General features: G+C 28.6%; 1 protein-coding gene across 2 annotated transcripts; it reads left to right on the top strand.

Annotated features, from left to right (window-relative positions):
- Positions 1–977: 977 nt before the first annotated feature.
- LOC122497881 lies at positions 978–20,206 on the top strand. 2 transcript variants are annotated; one of them, XM_043605252.1, is made up of 3 exons: positions 978–1,345; positions 3,036–3,480; positions 20,123–20,206. In XM_043605252.1, the coding sequence occupies exons 2-3, from the start codon at positions 3,039–3,041 to the stop codon at positions 20,128–20,130; spliced, it is 450 nt and encodes a 149-aa protein (XP_043461187.1). In that variant the 5' UTR covers positions 978–1,345; positions 3,036–3,038; the 3' UTR covers positions 20,131–20,206. The 2 variants fall into 2 exon arrangements, with proteins under 2 accessions (XP_043461187.1, XP_043461186.1); XM_043605251.1 differs by lacking the exon at positions 20,123–20,206 and having other exon boundaries at positions 3,036–3,764.
- Positions 20,207–20,630: the final 424 nt, after the last annotated feature.

The following is a 20,630-nucleotide window of genomic DNA, read 5'->3' as shown; positions in this document are numbered from 1 at the left end:
TTAAAAAAGAATCGCATTTCTTAATAATAATTATGGCATTTCTACAATAAAAAATAACGTAAGCCGAACAACTTGCAAGCCTTTCCCCTACTTTCATGATATTTTATTAAAATTGTATTAAAAATAATTGAATTTTGGCGAAGAATTCTACTATTTATAATAATAATTGAATTGTTTTGAAGGATTTATAAAAATTTTATAAAATAATTGAATTATTTTCAAAAATTTTTTAACGAATTAAGAAGAAAATTGAATTCTTTTATGAAATTTTATTGGAAAAAGCAATTGAATTTTTGACAAGATTTTATTTAATTTAATTGGTTCGAAGGATTTATTAAAATCTTAAAAAATAATTAATTATTTTGTGAAATTTTATTAAAATTTTTGTTGAAAAGAATTGAATTTTCGCAAAAATTTTACTGTTTCTAAAAATAATTGAATTCTTTCAAAGAATCTTATTATTTATGAAAATAATTGAATTAATTACATTATTATTTTTAAATATAGAAGAAATGACAATTTATTATGCATTTAATAAGTGAATTATTTTAATTTTGATTATAAAATTATTTAAAAATTTATATTTGAAAATAAAAAATTTTTTAAGTTGCATAATAATAATAAATTGAATATCTCGTTCCGCGCGCATAACACTTGCTAGTTTTTACAATAAAGTGCAAATTAAAAGAAGTAAAAAAATATCGTCGTACATTTGAACGTTTAAAACTATAAGTATTTTGTTAAATACATTTTAAAAATTAAATTTTAGGCTAGAAATGCCGTAAAGGCATTGAGGAATGAGGCAACATTGCAGGCATTAAAAAAATATAGTGTTAAGAAACCCACATTAGATGTGGTAACACGTTGGAGCTCTACATGCAACATGTTATCTTCTTTACTTTCTGCAAAAGAATTTTGCATGGATTTCTCCTCCACTAAAGATGCTCTGTTTTTATCAGAAAGAGAGTGGCGTCGAGTTGAAGATTGCCTTCAAGCATTAATTCCCTGCAAGAAAGCTACATTAAAATTGCAGACCGAAGATTTGGTACCTGGTGACGTTTACGGAACCTGGATGGAGTGTAAACTCCTAACAGGAGAAGTGAAAACAAATTTTGCCAAAAAATTAGTGGACGCAATGGAAGATAGAGAAATTAATCTGTTAAATAATGAGGCACTTCTTGCCTCATTATGTCTAGATCCGAGGTAATTAACTGTGTTGAGTGCAGAAAACTCCATCGAAGCAAAGAGTATTCTCATTAGGGTGTGGAATACCTTACACAGAACGTCATTTGAGCTTAGGGGGATATCTTCTCTCAATTCGACAACATCCAGTGAAACGAGCCAGGTAATAATATTTTTATATTATTTAATTTTTATTCACTTATGCTTAACTCAACTTTAGTATTGATTGTATTTCGACAAAAATATCAAAATCTAAGTTTTCACAATTTACTTTTGAAAATGTTGTTTTAAAAAATACACCCATACAAATATTTTCAGGGTTGACACAAAAATTTAATTTTGTTTTTCCCTGACTTTTCTCTGATTTCCAGACAAAATTTTGACTTTTTCCCTGACTCTAAAGAATACTCTGATAAACTCTAAAAAAAAATTCAATTAAACTTTGTCAAAAAAATAATTTTATAGAACTGTTCGATAAAAGTATTAAAAATTCAGATTTTCATCGATTTTAATTTGAAACATTTTCAAAATTCAATTATTTCTAAAAATTCACGCTATAATTGAATTCCATGAATTAATTAAAAGATATAATTACACAGGCACACAATCCGAATCCGAATGCTCAAATTGGTTTTTTTTTAGTTATACTCAAAAAAAGACTCAAAACACGAATTTGAACCAAAAAAATTAAAAAAAAATTTTGTGACATAACAATAGCTTATTTCCATATATTTGTCCCGCTGAATCCGGATTCGAAGTCAGAATTGACAGATGTGCTCAAAATTTTGAGCTAAACTCAAAAAACGACTCAAGAAACTGAATTAAAATGACAAAAATGAAAAATTTCTTCCGTGACACTGCAAAAGTACATTCCCATGTATTTTTTCACGCTGAATCAGAATTCGAAGTAAAAATTGACAGATTTGCTCAAAATTTTGAGATAAGGTCAAAAAATTGATAAAAAAGGCGTCATAGCAAAAAATTTCCATTTCTTTATTTTAAATCGCTTTTTTTATCAATTTTTTGAGCTTATCTCAAAATTTTGAGCAAATCTGTCAATTTTTACTTCGAATTCGGATTCAGCGTGAAAAAATACATGGGAATATACTTTTGCAGTGTCACGGAAGAAATTTTTCATTTTCGTCATTTTAATTCAGTTTCTTGAGTCGTTTTTTGAGTTTAGCTCAAAATTTTGAGCACATCTGTCAATTCTGACTTTGAATCCGGATTCTGCAGGAAAAAATACATGGAAATATGCTATTGTTATATCACAAATTTTTTTTAATATTTGTGGATCAAATTCGTGTTTTGAGTCGTTTTTTTTAAATTCACTTAATAGTTTATGAGACTAAAAAAAGACACAAAAATTTATAATTTTCTTACTAATTCTAAAAATTTAATTTTTTTAGTCCTTTTAATGAAACTCCTTGACTGTTTCTTGAATTCTTGATTTCCCTGACCTGTGTCAACAGTGATTTTTTTTATCTGCAATTTCTGCCAATTTTCCATTGCTTCTACAGTAGATGACATTTTTATTGAAAATTAATGTTAATTACATAGATCACAGATGGTTCTTGTTTTTTCTTTTTTACCTCTTCAAATTAACAAAAGTTACAACACCTATAATATAAGAAATTTGGTCCGTGTGTTTATCTTCTAAAAAATTAAAAATTTTGCAAATTTCTTGCTAGTTAAAAAAATTTGTAGTTTTGTTGAAGTAAAAACTATTTTTTTGCATAATTTAAAATTAATGTGGTATTATTTTCAAAGAGAATAAATATTACATTTTATAAAAGTATTAATATTTTTTAAATAAAATAATAGTCAAATATAGAATATCATATCATTTATAGGTGATGGATGTGGCAGAGGACGATTTACTTGAGTTATTACTAAAAAGGAAAGATGCTGAGCGCCAAATTAGAATCGCAAGTGGGAATTGTCCAATAGAAAGATTGTTGGATGACTTTCTGAAAATTCCCAGAATTCCAAAGAACGAAAACCTTCTGGAGTACTGGGAAACTAAAAAAGATTTGTTTCCTGAACTGTACTCACTGTCCAACATTGTTCACGCGGCCCCTATGACTCAAGTTAGTGTGGAAAGATTATTTTCGAGTATGAAATTTATTTTATCAGATTTGCGCACTAACTTGAGTCATGACATATTAGATGACATTTTGCTTGTGCGCAGTAACAAAGAACTGTTATTGGAAAAAGAAGAAACTTTCGTTCAAGAAAAAAGAAGAAGGGTAGAATTAACACCGCAATCAGATGAAAGTGTTTGCAGTGAGAGCACAGGTAGTAGCAATACGGAACTAATGATAGAAAATTAATTAATTATTAATTTAATTAAGTGGAGGGACCAGTGAAATTTGAACCCTTCGATAATTACGTTGTTAACTAATTAAATTTTATTTAATTCTTCGAAGCATATTATAATTTAAAATACCAAATTTTGTTAAAAAAAACATTAACCACCCATAAACAATAAAAATTTAGATGGGTTAAAATTTCACCGGTCTCTCCTCTTAATTGTACACTGAGAAAACGATTTATTTCATGCAAATAAATTTTGTTTGAATCAAACTTAAAATATCTTTGCTTTACAGTCAAACATATTTAAGTTTAATTCAAACATACCGTAAGTGAGGCTAAATTCGCTCAATTTTTCAATTCTTTTTTAAATAACTTCGGGAAACGATGAAAATAAACATTGGCACTGAAAATATATAATCTTTAACCCTTTATCTTTCCTATTACTGCATAAAGAAATTAAAATATGTTGCAGAAAATTATTTATAAGCCGTTTTTTTGTGAGCGACTTTACCTTTAAATGATGGGTAAATTCGCTCACCATTATTATTCTGGCAAAATATATTATAATCTACAAAAATGAAACTAAATATTCTTTAGAATCAATAAAGAAAAAAATTAAGAACAATATACAAAGTTATTGGAATAAATATTTAATATTGTTTTATCAATAAGTAATTAGATTCAATCATTCAATCAAACGTACTCATAACCATAAAAAACAAGTTTAAGTTTGACAGTTTAGTGCTTAAACCGTTTTAAATCGTTTAATTTTCAGTTATAAGAGTACTATTATTTAAAAAAATCGAATTATAAATTATAGTAATTAACATACTTAAAATATCCAGGCCCAAACATCTTTTTTGTAGACTTATTTCCTGAGCGAATTTACACAACAAATTTGAATTTTTTTTAAATTGATTTTTTGCAGAATCTGTTTATTGCTTTAATTTTTGTGCTTTATGAAAATCATGTTGGAGATACAGGAAATGTAATGTTCAGAAGTATTCAACTTAAAAACTTTGAAGTAAAGCTTTATTTCCTACTTTTTCATACTACTTGTTCAATATGAAAATTATTCACTTGTGTTTTATATATAATTTCTACTGAAAGTTACCAATGAATTTGCTGCAAATAAATTTTAAATTAAAGTTTACCATTTATATTAACCAAAACAATTGTAAATCTTAAATATTTCTGTCTAAAAAGTATGTTAATCGAATTTTAAAAAGAGACATCGGTTGAGCGAATTTACCCTACATGAGCGAATTTAGCCTCACTTACGGTATTTTTTGGTTTATTTAAATAAATAATATATTTAATTTAAACATAAGTTATGGTTAATTTTCAAATATTCATAATCAACTTTTAAGTTTGAATCAAATACATGAAATTTCTAAACATATTTTTTCTTTAAACCAAAACAGAAAATATGGTTCGGGTAGTTTTTCTAAAATGTATTTTCTAATTTTTTATTTTCGAAAACTTTTTATTCTAATAAAGGTGAATTTCTAAAAACCTTTTTTCTAATGAAGGTGATTTTCTAATTTTCTTTCTTCTAATAACGGTAATTTTCTGAAAATTTCTTTTTCTAATAAAAGTAATTTTCAAATTTTTTTTCTAACAATATTCTATTTTTGTAATGACTAAAAATTATAAAAATTTTTGAATTCTTAAAAAAAATACTTGAGATTTCGTTAAAAAATTGTAAAAAAAATAGAAATTATGTAAAAATTTTTAACAAAACTTTTAAATAACCTATAGTTAAAAATCGTAATTAATAAATTGAAATTATAGGGATTTTTTTCTAAAGATATTTAAATTTTTCTAAAATAATATTCTAAATATTTTAATTTTGGAAATTCTTTTATAAAAATGATGCAAATTATTATTTATTCTTTTTAAAAAGAAAATAATTTTGTTAAAAAATTGTGATAAGAAATAGGAATTTTATCAAATTTTTCTTCTTTGTCAAAAATAAACTCATATTTTTGTGAAAAAATTGTGATTGTGAAGCAGAAAATATGCAAAATAGTTTCTATTTTATAATCTTAATTTTTTAACAATTTTCTAACATTTATCAAAATTATAGAATTTCAAAAATTTGAGGAAATTAAATATTAGAAATCATAAGTTTTTAGAAAAACTTTTTTAGAAAACAATATTTTATTAGAAACCGCTTTTTTTAGACAAAAAGGATTAGAAAATATTTTTTAGAAAAAGTGATCATATACCAGAAAATATGTTTGAATTAAGTATAATTATTAAAACAAATAATACTTTTGTATAAAAGCAGTAGATATTTTCTATATATCGGGATTAAGCTTGCAATGTATTAAGATGTGATAGATTAGATATATATTGATTTTGCGCAGAAACTACGATTTTTTATTTATTAATAGAAATTAAAATTTATTTTTTTTAAAAAGAAGAAGGGTGAAATTAATACTGCAATCAGAAAGAAGTATTTCTTCTAATTAATTGTGTTAAGTATTTTGTATTTTGCAATAAATCTATTGCAAACTGAAAATAATTTGTTGTTATAATCTTTATTCTGTATTATTTACTTTTATTACCAACATAATGGGAGCTGTATAAGTTGTTTAACGCTAAGAGTATTAAATTTATTTATATTTTGTATTAAGATCTCTAATTTTTAACCATATGTAGTTTTGTTTCGTGTACAGTTTAAAAGTATGCACTTATATTTATACAGATCTTAAATTAAATTTAATAATTATATTTTTAGACTTGTACAAGTGTCGATAACTAAGTCCATGAATCCCGTAAAGGTCCGTAACTTTGCTTGAAATCCGTAAAAGTCCGTTTTTTTAAAAAAGGTCCGTAAAGTCCGTAATTTGCTTGAAAAAGGACGAAAAGTTTGTATGATGTACAATATAATTTAGATAATTTTAAAGAAATTACAAATGATTACAGAAATTCAATTACATATATTCAAAAGTAATGACATTCTTATAAAAATTTCAATTATGTTTAAAAAATTTTTTTATACATCTCAGGCGTATTATGTTCACTTTATCTACCTGCACAGGCGCGTACTATGTTTCCCCTTATAACCCAGCAGTCAATAAAGAAACCATTATAGTCCTAGGGAGATAAAGGGTACATTATTGACCGCTCACAGGTCAATAAAGTAACCTTTATCTCCCTAGGGCAATAATGGTTACTATATTGACCAGCTGGGTTATATTGGAGAACTTAGCATGCACCGGTACAGGTAGCATAGAGTAACCATAATACGCCTTTGTTGTATAAAGCAAAGTATACAACAAGGGAGATAACCTCGTTTGTTGCATAATGTACTTTAAATAAATTCTCGTAAAAATTTCAATTATCATTTTAAATAATTAAATTCTTTTCCGAAATTCAATTATTTAAAAAAATTTCAATAAAATTCTTTGTGAAATTTCAATTATTTTCAAAAAATTCCCTCAATTCAATAATTTTCAATATCTACTATTTTCATAAAATTTTCCAAAACAATTCAATTATTTAAACAAAATTTTTGATAAAATTGTACACAAGCATTTAATTACTTTCATAAATAATAAAAATTTTCTAGAAATTCAATTATTTACAAATTTTTTATAAATTTCTTCTCAAAAATTTAATTATTTTCATAAATTTTATTTTAATACAATTTTATTAAAATTCGTTATGAGAATTCCATTTTAAGAAACATGCAATTATTCAATAAATTGTTTTTTTTAATTTAATTAATTGAATTATAGTTGAATTTTCTAATAAAAATTGTTTTAATAATGGATTCCAGTTTAAGTTTTGGATTATAATTTAATATTAAAAGCATGAGAGCTTGAATTTTTGTAAATAATTGAATTTTGAAAAGAGTGTAAATTAAAATCTTTGAGAATCTGAATTCTTCATATTTTTAACTAACAATTCTCTGGAAAATTTTTTTTGATATTATATTTATAATTTTTCATATTTTTTACGTAATTATTTCAAGTTTTTATTTTCTAATATATATTTACTTGAAGAATCTACAAATAATTGTTATTTTGTAAAATTGAATTATAAATAAATTCAATGTTTCTACTATTTTCGTTCAACAAAATTCCCAGTTTTTTTTCTCAAAAAATTTAAATTTATTTGATTTCGAACATAAATAAATCTACAAATGGTTTCTAGAATTTTTATTAGAGTTTTTATAAACAATTACATTTTTTTGACGAGTTTCTTTAAATTTTTTGAAAATAATGTTTTTTTAATAATTTTAATTAAAAATTTGAAAAATTGAATTAAACAAAGAGTTTTTTCAATTTTTTAAGATAATCTTGTATGTTCATAATTATTATTGAAAATTTGATTAATTCCATTTTATTAAAATGTATTGATATTAATTGAATTTTTGCAAAGAATTTTACTCTTTATAAAAGTAATTGAATCCTTCCAAAGAATGTTATTATTTATGAAAATAATTAAATGTTTGCGTACAATTTTATTAAAATTTTTGAAAATAATTGAATTGTGGAGAACAATTTAATTATATTTATAAAGATAATTGAAATTTTAAGGAGAATTAAAAAAAAAATTTTTAACATAGTTGTATTTCTGCGAAGAATACTAATTTGCACTACTGCGCATGTCTTAGTGTAATGGTAGACTACTGCGCATCAATAAGTACTAAATTGCACTACTGTGCATGTCCAAGTGTGGTGGTAAACTACTGCGCAGCAATAAATACTAAATTGCACTACTGCGCATGTCTTAGTGTAATGGTAGACTACTGCGCACCAACACCTACCAATTTGCACTACTGCGCATGTCTTAGTGTAATGGTAGACTACTGCGCAGCAATAAATACTAAATTTCACTACTGCTCATGTCCAAGTGTAGTGGTAGACTACTGCGCAGCAATAAATACTCAATTGCACTACTGCGCATGTCCAAGTGTGGTGGTAAACTTCTGCGCAGCAATAATTACTAAATTACACTTCTGCGCATGTTTTACAAGATGGCGGTATATGAGTTAACCCTTTAAGGACCAAATGTACAAAAATTTTATCCGAACTTTGGGAGCAATTTTTAGTATGAAAACGGATTGCTAAAAATTTTGCAATAGACATTTCTTAAAGCTCAGGAAACGCTCTTTCGAATGCTGCAATAACAAATATTACCCTTTCGCGTTTTCCAAATATTTTCGGAACTCCACGCATCTTGGACATTGAGCAAAAACTGCTCTCTTAGCCCTACAAACCTGACACGAAACCTCAACCTGAGCTTGTTGTCTGCTAGGGCATTCTGTAGCAAAATGACCCTGTTGTTGATAACTAAAACAAACCCGATAAGGACACTGGGACAGACAATGTACCACAACCTGACAACCATTGCAAACACCCATAAAAGGAACCTGACTATTACCCTGATTTGCTACACCCGGTTTAGGCCTGCCTTGTTGGGGTAATGCACCAGCAACTCGGCCGCCTGGTGCATTAGGTGGGGCCCTTGCACCCCACTTTGCGAATAAATTATAGGTTGTGACAGCCCCGGAGCTGCCTGCATTGGCTTGGCCCACCCTTTATTTGGTTGGCCCCCTGCAGCTCCCCTAAGCCGACCCTGACCCGTCCCAAATGCATCCACTGTATTTTCCTTATTTTCCGTTGTTTCTTGCTTCTCTTCATTTTTATTTTTGGACTTATTTTGCCCCCTAGCCTTTTTACTACTCTTACTACTTTCAGATGAAGAGCCTTCGACTAATGCAATTGCCCATGGGAGAAAACGGCTGCTATTTTCATATAAGTCGAACAAGTGACTGACTTTTATTCCCTGTCGTCTGCTATCTGAAATCGCCACTTTTGTGCATTATAAATAAAAAATATCGTAAGTAACATGGGAATAAAGGCATCCCAATTTGTTTCCGATGATTTTTGTGACACGAATGGAGGTCTTGGGGCGTCATCGACCTTCACTCGTGTCACAAAAATCACCGTAAACAAATGGCTGCCTTTATACCCTTGTTGCTTAATATACTATTAAATGTATATTTTAAAAATTTTAATAGAAAAATGATTCACAAATATTTTTTGAAAAATGTGTTTATAGTTATTTTTTACACTATTAAATTCAAAATGAGTTACATTTAATACTAAAAAATATGATATTTTGTTTCAATATTTGGAAAAAAATTGAAAAAGTCGCAATTTTTGAAAATATGTAGAAAAAAATTTAATTTTCTAAATTTCTCTGACAAAAATTTTTTTTCCTGACTTTACTTACATTTGGCCACCCTGAAATTAGGTTTAGGGGAGAGTAGGCTACATTGAACCAGGTTTTTTATAAAGTCCAAGAACTAATTAAATTTTACAAATTTTGATCAGGTTTTTGTATCAAAATAAAACTGAAGTACTCCTTTAGTTAATACACACGTTACAAACAAAAAATATTATGATTAAATAATTAAATTCGATTTTTTCTAACCAGTTACACTTTTCTTATTTTGAAGGATGTGTGTCTACATTGAACCACCTCTATTAAAACACTACAATTTACTTGGAAAATAATATTTCCACTTACACATTGTAAAAAATCTTATTTTCTACTCAAAAAATAGAAAATTGATGTAAAATAGTTATTATTTGTTAATACAGGAGATTAATATATTTCGATGTCAGGTTTCGTAGCAAAAGTGACAGTTTGAGTTTATCACTTTGACAATTGTGATGAAAGCATGTCTTCCAGTATTTTTCTTACTAGTTAGTAGAGCAGACAACTCTACCACTCTTAAAATTGAAAATTCTTTGATTTTTCGGGTGGTTTAATATGCCGCACTTACTGTATTGTATACACATGACATTCACAAAAAAATTGTTTATAATAAATTTATGTAAGATTTAAAATTCTTATTCACATCGGAATTTTGAAGTTGACACCCTAAGCGATATAAATCACAAGTTTACTAATTTTTAAAACTTCCTATTTCAATAAAAAACGTCATGATAATTCCACAAAATTTTTTGTTTTGTACGTAAAAAACAGTTGTTTTAGTTTTTTTGTAAATAATAAACCTACGTGCCGGAAATTTTTGGACATAGTCTGTTTTGGTAATACTAACTTATATATTGAATAAGAAAAAGTTTCAAACAGTCATTTCTCAGAAAATTGAAGTGGTTCACTGTTGACGCTGGTTCAATGTAGCTTACTCTCCCCTAATGGAAATTTAAAAAAATGGAAAATTTAATAAATTAAATTGTTGTTCAGTTGAAGTCCAATTAAAATTTGGATAAGATTTAATTCCCAAAAGTAAAAAAGTTCGGTTTCATAAAAATTAGATAAATTAAAGTTTTAAACAATTAAACATGCTGATATATTAAAGTTTCAATTAATTAAAATTTTTAACGACAGATATTCTAATGACCAGGGGTTTTGTGACGTGAATAATTTGGCACGTCACATCCGATATAGAAAAATATAGAAATAAATAAAATAACCTTCCATTCGAACACTTCGTTACGCAAGTCTCAGCTCCACAATTCGATCTTGTAAAATTATAGGATTTATTTTGCGTTGTGTTTTCTGCTTTTATTTTTTTATGTTGCGACGAGCGATCCTTGGATTCTATGTTACTTCGAGCTGAGGAGGAACTGTTTTTTAAATTGGGATGTCTCTGGGATAAATCATTCTCTACACTTTGCTGTTCGATGCTTAATTTTGGGCTGAAGATGCCATTCCACTCACACTCTCGGCTGATGACGCTACACGCTATTTGTTTCATGGCCTGCTGACCTGGCTTGTTTGTTTTTAAATATTGGAGACCTGCTGTCGTCCAATTTTACTTATTTGGTTGTCGCTGACACCAAGTCTATTTTCTGGCTGTTTGGATGCCGCAATATTTTTGGTTTCTGGAACCAATCACGCTATTCTGTTGCATGTCACGCACACACACTCACACACATGGTTGCCAGACGTCACCCCTTTTGGTCTTCGTTTAGCTGAATTCACATAACTTTGATAAAATAGTATTTTACTATTAAAGATTTTTTTGCGCAGACTGATTATTAACTGTTTTAAAACTATTTTTTAACTAGGTTAATTGTATCGCGATTTTGAACTATTAATATTCTACTATCGAAAATTCATCGATTTTGAATTTGAAAACATTTGCCGCCGCGGCGCCCTCGCTGACTATCTGCGCGCGCGAGCACCGTCAAGCTTAGGTTAGCTCTCCTTCCCGACGCTACCGGCAAATTTCCGAAAAACGTGTTCGACACTTGCGTTGCGAATCCTGAAGTGACACGACTATCATTGTTCCCGACTTCTACTTCAAGGAAAAGTGTCGAAAGGAAGACGACCCTCTGCGATTCCTGTTGGCGTCTCCAAAGTAGTTTTCTTTCAATAACTGGTGAGTTCTCGTCACTGTTCGAAATGACGCCTTGTTTCATTTTTCGATTTTATGTTACTCGCGGTTCTAATTTTCTGAAAATATTTTGTTAACTGTATTTATTTCGCTCTAAAGTTAAGGCGTTCATTTCCGAATTGAAGTTTTTATATTGTGTGCCTATTTGCCGAAGTGTAGCATATCTCAAGCGCCATGTGCTCTGCCCGTAAATTTTCCCTTTTGCGTTTCGCTACCTAATGTTTCGTCGCCAATTTCCGAAAGCCATTTTTCTTTAATTAGTTAAATTAGACAGATTCGTGTTCTCAGATTTTAGATTATAAATGATTAGACCTGGTAGCCATTTTTATTTTGTCGCGGGAGCTGAATCGCGTTTAATTTATTTTTTTTGTCTTTAATTTCTGAAATATTATGTAATTAGATTATTTATCGGAATTTTCTAACCTGAAACTGAGTGAAAATTATGTAAATTAATTATGTAAATTAATTATGTAAATCTTAAACAACGAATTTTTCAAATATATTAGTTTGTTATTAGATATGAATTCTGTTTTATTTTTTTTAACTAGCGAAAATTATTCTCAACTTTACCCTAACCCAATGCTCTCCCTTTTGAGCGAACTGTTTATTGCGTCAAGTTAATTTTCCAGTAAATTATGCTCAACGATTAATGATTAACTGTTATTTGGCCTATTTTGCGATTGAACATTTTTTTGCCTCGCTTCTGTTCGATGTCTCGCGAGTTTTGGAATTTGCCTATATTGTTGTTGGTATTGCAGTCGTTGGTTCATCGGTGAACCTGGCGCCCAACATTAGCTGTAGTTTTCGATTTTTTTGTCAATTGAGCATAGTTCCGAAGGTGAGTGCACCAAATCTCCATTTGGCAGGGAGATTGCAATTAATTGATCATTCCGTTTGGCGAAATAACCAATTTTATCACAATTTATAAATCGATGCATTTTTTAAAAAAATTAAAATTTCAATAATCATAACATAACAATCTAAATGTTTCTTTAGTTTGTTTGGTTTCATTGTTAAATAGTAAGATAATTCGAAAGTTAAACAATTTTTACAAATCTGATTTCTTAGTTACATTTTATTTTTAAACAATTAAATAAAAATTTTCAGCAATTTTCATAAGATTTAATGATAAATCGGTTATTTCATTTGTTTTAATAAGTTAATGTTTAAATCGTTTGAAATTTGAATTAATGAGAGTTCTTATAAATTAAAGATTTAACTGAGTGTCAATTAATTAACTGACTTATTCCGATTTTTAACAAAAATTCTTTTATTCAGTTACTTGACAACCAGTTTTGACTAATATTTTGTCCTTGTTGGGTCCTTAAAAAAATATTATTGCTATTTTAATTTAACATATGATTTGAATAAAATTGTAAAACCTTGAAATTGACGAAAGTAAATAATGTGATTTTCTGCCTAATTGAATTGACAAATTAAATATATAAAAGTTTAACCCATACCAAATAAGTTTTCAACTTATACAGTTATAAAGTATCTATTTAAAATTTTTATGTAAACATATTTTACAAGCTGAACACTTTTTGCTGAACTAATTTTTTATCATGATTATGGATTTATTTGTTATACAATAGAAGCAACAATTGTCATATGCAGATGATTACCATTAAAAACTTACACTAAATTTATAAAATAAAAGTACTTTTATTTATAAACTTTATTTTTACCTTTATGTGCTAATAGAACCTTAAAATTGTTTATGCAATTATTTTTATATATTTAAATTATTTATTTAAAATAATTTATATATAGTTTTGAGTAATGCCAATCTATTCTATAACATTGCAAGCCTGTAAAAAAATTAACTTCTGTATAAGATCTTCAAATCCTTATTGAGTAGAGGTGCATAAATATTCCCTAAATCTAATTTTAATTTCGTGAAACCTCATTCTACCGCAATTTATTTGGCATAAATCTTATTTAACCGAAATCTCTTTTTGTCATAAATATAATGACTAAATTTATATCTACTGTGATTTCAGATAAAAAATATTTATGTCAAATGAGATTTCGGCTAAATAAAATTTATGACAAATAAGATTTCGAATTAAAAATGAATGACAAATGAATTTAATATTCATATTAAAACAAATAAAAATTAAGAATATTGAGAACATACTTAATAAGAATATGTACTCTATGCATGCATAATATTCTTAAGTTTACGACTCTTTCGAATCGGTGCTTTTTATGAGCCTGTTCCCCAACTATTGCCTCTTTTTGCTTTTTGATTATTCTCTCGAGTTTGAGCGTAGAGCTTAATTTCATATAAATACTGCAGAGCCTCTATACGATGTTTCTCACAGCTTTCTGTGAACAATTCAGAGCAATACCTTTTTGTAAATTTAATCCCTTCATCAGTCAAATCTTGGAGAATACAAAGAGACGACCAGTAAGTACTGTAGTACTTACTGAATGTCAGCAGCTGAATAAAAATGACTTTAAAAAAGATAATTTTGGCTCTTGTCAGTTTTTTGACGCCATCTTTAGTTCCATCCTTACTGGGATACTCACGTTGTTCCAAACAATATTCATTTTCCTCTAAAATTGTTGATTCTTTTACTAGTGCGCTGCGAAATTCTTGGCATTTATATTTCCGAAGAACATGGCGAGCAATTACACCTGCGAAATAATTTATCGCATTTTAGTAGAATCACAATTCTTCGTTAAGAATTGCTTCTATGCGTTTGAAGTCGTCTGCTTCTTCAACAATTTTCTCTGCCACTATTTCTGAAATAGTACTTTCATTTTTTTCGGTTGCTGTATCTTCAGAAGTATTTAGTTGACCTTCGATTTCATCTTCGCAATGTTCTAAAATGCTTATCAACTCTTCGATTTCTCGAAAATTATCAGTTGCGTGGCTGTCATTGCCACTATTAGACTCTGAATTCTCAGCGTATTCGAAATTAGGTGCACTTCGAGCGATTGCTTATTCTTTGGATATAGCTCACGGTAAGCTTGGACTAACTTCAACCCAAAAGGTTCTCCACCTCCCAGTTTTTTCTGATATTTTTTCGGTGATGCCTGACGATTATTTTAAGACGTAAAAGAAAAAAATCGCCCGAGGGAATCTCAAATAAACTCAATTATTCGATTTTTTTGCTAGGTTATTGAATGAATTTCTTCCACGATAGCACTTACAAAGTTCAATTTCATACGGAATCTTTCTATTTGCGCCAAAAAAGAGTTCTATAGTAGAAAACACTGGTTACTACTTTAAAATCTTGAAAAAATTAAAAAAATATTGGAAAATTAGGGGTTATCATCAATTTTTCACAAATTTCTCAACTAGGAGGAATTTTACAGAAAAACGGGTTATAGACAAATAAAAGTACATTAAATCTTGAATGAAACAAAAAAAAGAGAATCCATTTATCTTCTATAGTTTCGAAAATATATGCATTTGAACTTTATTTTTAGCAAAGAAAACCATTTATGACTGCTTTCAGTTAAGGTATTTCACTAATAGTTTGATTCTATGAATTGTAAGTAAAAGTTAAAATAACATAGTCTTAAACTGTGTCAATTCTTAACAATTTGATAGTGACATAATTTCTTTATTTCTTAAATGCAGAGTTATCTTGTGTTTAATATAAGAATGCTAATTTTTTAACAATTAAAGTTTAGGTTTATTTAGAAAAAAAACATAAGTACATCAATTCAGACCTCAAAATCAGTCACGCAATTATCATATATTCTGCTTCTTTTTAAAATGAATGCAGACTGTTGTACTCACTAATAGCTCGTTGCAATCTCTTCGAATACTCAGAATGACTCCGAGAGACTTTGTATTTGATCCAAATGTTCTTAAAATCAGAGTGTACGGACTCCATTGATTGTTCACTGTAAAATCCAAGAGCACTCTGAGTTTCTTTACAAAAATCAAGAACATGGAAGAAGATTGCATGAACTTTCGGAGTAATAGGTTTGCCTAGTTCCATATAATCTTTCCTAAAAGCTGCAATTGCTTCTTCAAATGATGGATGAAGTTCATTCCCAAAACAAGCGTCGACAACTTTTTTGAATGTTTCAAGAGCTTGAATATATTTGAGACAGCCCAAATTTCTGCTTCTAGAGCGAAGTACATCAAGTTTATTCAACAAAATTCTGCATGAGTTGCCATTGAATGAAGGACTTCCGTGAGTAACATCTCGCTGGACATTGCTATCCTTCACCCACCGCAGAGCATCTTCTTCGCAATCAGTCAACAAGTGAGAGAAAATAGTATTAACTGCACCTAGCATCAGATGCAATTCTGGAGGTGGGAGCATCTGAAGAAAAGTTTTATCTTCTTTAGGTATTAGAAGAGGAGGGTGAATACAATTTTTGTATTCTTTTGCCTTTGATTTTATCCCACTTGCTTCTTGCCAATTGAGATAGTTTTCAAGTGTATTGCCCACTGTTCTATAAGAGGAACGCTCTCCAAGTTCAGATTTTTTTGCATAGCACCAAGTACATGGGAAGACGCTGCTGTGTGACATGATGCCAACCATGATGTTAGCTAACTTCAAGTCTGTTGCAATGGTCCCGTCAAACTGATTGATTCTTAATGCTGTCCACAATTGAATTACATTTTCATAGTTTTCCTGGCAGCATTGCGCTAATGCTAATATAAACAGCTTATGAACACCTGAATCTTTAAAGCGTTTTGCGAGAATTCCTTGATCGTATTTCTGGCGCGAACTGTTGAGCTCGTCTTCTTCAGCAGTTGATTGAATAGAAAGACATATTTTCAAAAATCCTCCACCGCCGTCAATACCAAACTTTAAATGATACGTAGTGAGTTCTCGCTTTTCTTTGATGTAATTTATGAGGCCTTCAAGATCAACGCAGTAAGCGACTACTTCTGTTGAAGATGAAATAGTTTTGTTACTTTTCAAATTGACGAAATCAAAATTCTTAGTTTCAAAAAATATATCCATACAGTGACTTTCCGCTGATACTTTTTTTTCAAATGAGGTTCAATAAGTTTGGAGTTTCTTGTAGCTACACGAAAAGCTTGCGCAATGCCAAGAACTTTCCTCTGACTTAGATGAAACCGGGATTGAATTTTTAAAAAGTCAGAAGCACTTAAAAGCGATCCTCCGAAGGTATTTGTCTTCTTTTCTCTACCTACAGTGACCTGAAGACATTGACCACCACGTGATTGAGTCAATGATAAACTTGCATTATTCCCTTCATTCTCGTCAATTTTTCGTTTTATCAGTGAAGAAACAACTTGTTCAACTACTTTTGGACCCGATTCCATGACAGTTTTTGTTAAATTATTCAAGCGACTTGACAAGTTACATTTGTGGGATAATCCTCTACCAATTAATGAAAAACAGTAACTGCATACCATAACTGCGTACCATAACTTTCGTTTTTCCAAAACATAGCAAACAAATTTTCAGTCGATTGTCCCAATGTGTGCCTGCATTCGGCATTTTTAAAAATACTCATACAGTAGTGACAGTAAACATTTCGAATAAATAAGAAAGAGAAAACAAATTAAAAGTTGAATAGTTACCATGGAAACAATAATACTTTAATTGTAAGAACAGAAAATAGAAGCTTTTGAGACAGTAGGATTTTACGAGAAATTGCATTAATTGTAAGCATGATAACTTTGCATATACAAGAGATGAATTGATTGCATCTCTCTTGAATCGCTGGAAATTGAGTTAATTTAAGATCATGTTATTTTAACTATTACTTACGCTTCATAAAATCGAACTATTAGTGAAAAACCTTAATTGAAAGCAGTTATAAATGATTTTCTTTGCTAAAAATAAAGTTCGAATGCAGATATTTTCGAAACTATAGAAGATAAATGGATTCTCTTTTTTTTGTTTCATTCAAGATTTAATGTACTTTTATTTGTCTATAACCCGTTTTTCTGTAAAATTCCTCCTAGTTGAGAAATTTGTGAAAAATTGATGATAACCCCTAATTTTCCAATATTTTCTTAATTTTTTCAAGATTTTAAAGTAGTAACCAGTGTTTTCTACTATAGAACTCTTTTTTGGCGCAAATAGAAAGATTCCGTATGAAATTGAACTTTGTAAGTGCTATCGTGGAAGAAATTCATTCAATAACCTAGCAAAAAAATCGAATAATTGAGTTTATTTGAGATTCCCTCGGGCGATTTTTTTCTTTTATGTCTTAAAATAATCGTCAGGCATCACCGAAAAAATATCAGAAAAAAAATGGGAGGTGGAGAACCTTTTGGGTTGAAGTCAGTCCAAGCTCACCGTGAGCTGTAACCGGAGAAATTAAAGAAGGAGCTGGCTCACATGTTACGTTCGCCCTGTCACTGGCTTAAATTATTCCGCAGCCAGGAATGTGTGTCATATTTAACCGAAACATCTTTGCAGAAGGCAAAATTTTGAGATTCAAAATTGAATCCTTCACGTTGTCGGATTTGTGAAAAAAGATGTTCTACGGAATCTTGGTTCACTAATCCACTTAATCATGGTCATGATAATAACTCAGTGCAATTTGAAAATTTTCCATTAAATTGGCTTCAGTGCCATTATCCGTTCTCATCAAAACTGGTACAAATTTGATTTATTTCCTTTCTAGTTCGCAAGTATGACAGCAATCAGGTTTGCTATATTTTTCCTGTAATCTACACTTAAAATTGAGTATGTGTGCCTAATTTTAGCCCACTAGGTCATGATATGTAGAAGTTAAAATGGGGGGACTGGGTCATTTGTCGTAATTTTTTCTGAATGTCAGATGTCGAAAACTAGGCTAACTCGAATGTCAGTTTTTCGATATTCGAACTGGACTGACTCGAATGTCGAAAAATCGAGATTCGAACTAGACCAAAAAATTCGAACAGTTCGGTTCGAATTATTGTTCACAGCTCTAGTAGTTATTTATCGTAATCAAATTTCAAGTTATTTATATGTGCACTGATTTAATTAAATTACGTATCTAATAAAATTGCAAATATATATTAAACAAAAATCAAATCACATGATGTATTTTAAGATCATGGATTCTAACCGTCTTTTTAACTTACTATCTTTTAAAAATGCACTTTAAGGAAATACAAATTTTTTTAATTTCGATGAATTACTCTTTTATTATTCTCTCTCTATCGCTAAAAATCAATATAATTTTGATAATTCATATTTAGAAAGTAAACTTTTAGTAGATTTGGGTGATTCTCCTGAAAGGGGCCATTTCACGTGTCTCTAATATGAGGCTAATTATTTACATTGATTTTTAATTGATATTCTATTAAGTTTGAATTTTTTAAAAAAGTTATTTATAATTTACTAAGATTTATCTGTCTTTATCCAATTTTCTAATGCTTATATTAAAATTTACTCTCAGTTTAAAAAATATTTAATTTTGTCTTCAAGTTTTGGTTAAATGTCATGCACATTTTATAATTATATTTTGAAATATTTTAATAACTTCAACACATATATAACAAAATAAAATAAATATTAAGAAAATTTTATTTCAATTAATTGAATTCTTGCGAAAAATTTTATTTGTGAAAATAATTGAATTTCCAATATTTTTAAAAAATAATTGAATCGTTTTAAAGAATTTGATTATAATTTTTGAGAATAGTTTTTTTATTTCTGGTAATAGTGAAGTGAATTTAAAGCTGTGGAAATTCTAAAAAAAGAAACAGTAGCTTTTAGTGGCTGAAATCTAAAAATAGTATCTAAATAGTAGTAGCAGAACGTAAAAAAGTAGTAAATAGTAGGTTTTAGTAGAAGAGTGCGAAGCCTGTAATTAATTCAAATTAGAAACTGGAACGGATAGTTCAAAATTTAAATTTTTATAATTTTTGTATGTATGGAAATGGAAAAAGATTCACTTACCTATTTAATACAAATTAAGATCTATTTGAATCCAAAACTTCTTTGCTTTGATGCAAATAAATGTTGTATTTGGACTAAATAATTAATTATTTAAAGAAAATAAAGAGATATTAGTCTCTTTAAAGTAATTAATTATGATGAAAAATTGAATATTTGATAATAATAACTATTTATTTATTTGGAAAAATTATTATATTGATGCAAATGAATATTTATTTCAATTAAAAACCATTTAATTTAATCAAGTAATTTCTACTTGATTCAAATAATTTTTTTTCAGTGCGTATAAATTACAAACAGTTCTGATAGACACCTTGAAAAGAGATATATTGAGATTTCGTAAATTTTTAAAAAATGTTTTAAAAAATTTCTTTATTTCCAGGTGTGTGATTCATCTAGAGCATTGCTTAATGCATGTTGCTGCTGTTTTACAGGTTTTAAAAGTATTGAACAGTACTCAGAGGCATACTGAAGGTTTTCTACATAATTGGGAAACTTCGATTAAAAGAAACGTCGAACAAATTCTAAAAAAAGAAAAAGGCGATGACTTAAATCCTCGGCCTTGTCTAAAGGTAGAAACTCGACTTATGAAATTGATAGCTTTGACTAATTGATAGTAGTAAACTACTAATTCAAGTCGGCTTACTAACTTGAAATAATAAAAAATACATCATTCTAATAAACTAGTAGAATATTAATTAAAATTAATAAAAACTGTTGACAATTCAAATTTGCTAACTAATCAAGATTTTTTCATAAGTAGAAAAATAGTGTCTCAAATTTAGAGAGTAAAAATTGCTATTTAATTATATAATTTTACTCAAGTAGAATTGAAAAGAATGAATATGTTCTATAAATTCTACCTAAGCCATCGCAAAAGTACACTATTA

This window comes from Leptopilina heterotoma, unplaced genomic scaffold (assembly GCF_015476425.1).
Source record: "Leptopilina heterotoma isolate Lh14 unplaced genomic scaffold, ASM1547642v1 Lhet_14, whole genome shotgun sequence".
NCBI classification, from domain to species: domain Eukaryota; kingdom Metazoa; phylum Arthropoda; class Insecta; order Hymenoptera; family Figitidae; genus Leptopilina; species Leptopilina heterotoma.
The sequence above is the reverse complement of the archived record's forward strand: the minus strand, read 5'-3'. Positions and strand labels throughout refer to the sequence as shown.

What these genes read in the sequence shown, in the direction of transcription:
- LOC122497881 (XM_043605251.1), top strand. Translation starts at nt 3,039, where the DNA reads ATGGATGTGGCAGAGGACGATTTACTTGAGTTATTACTAAAAAGGAAA.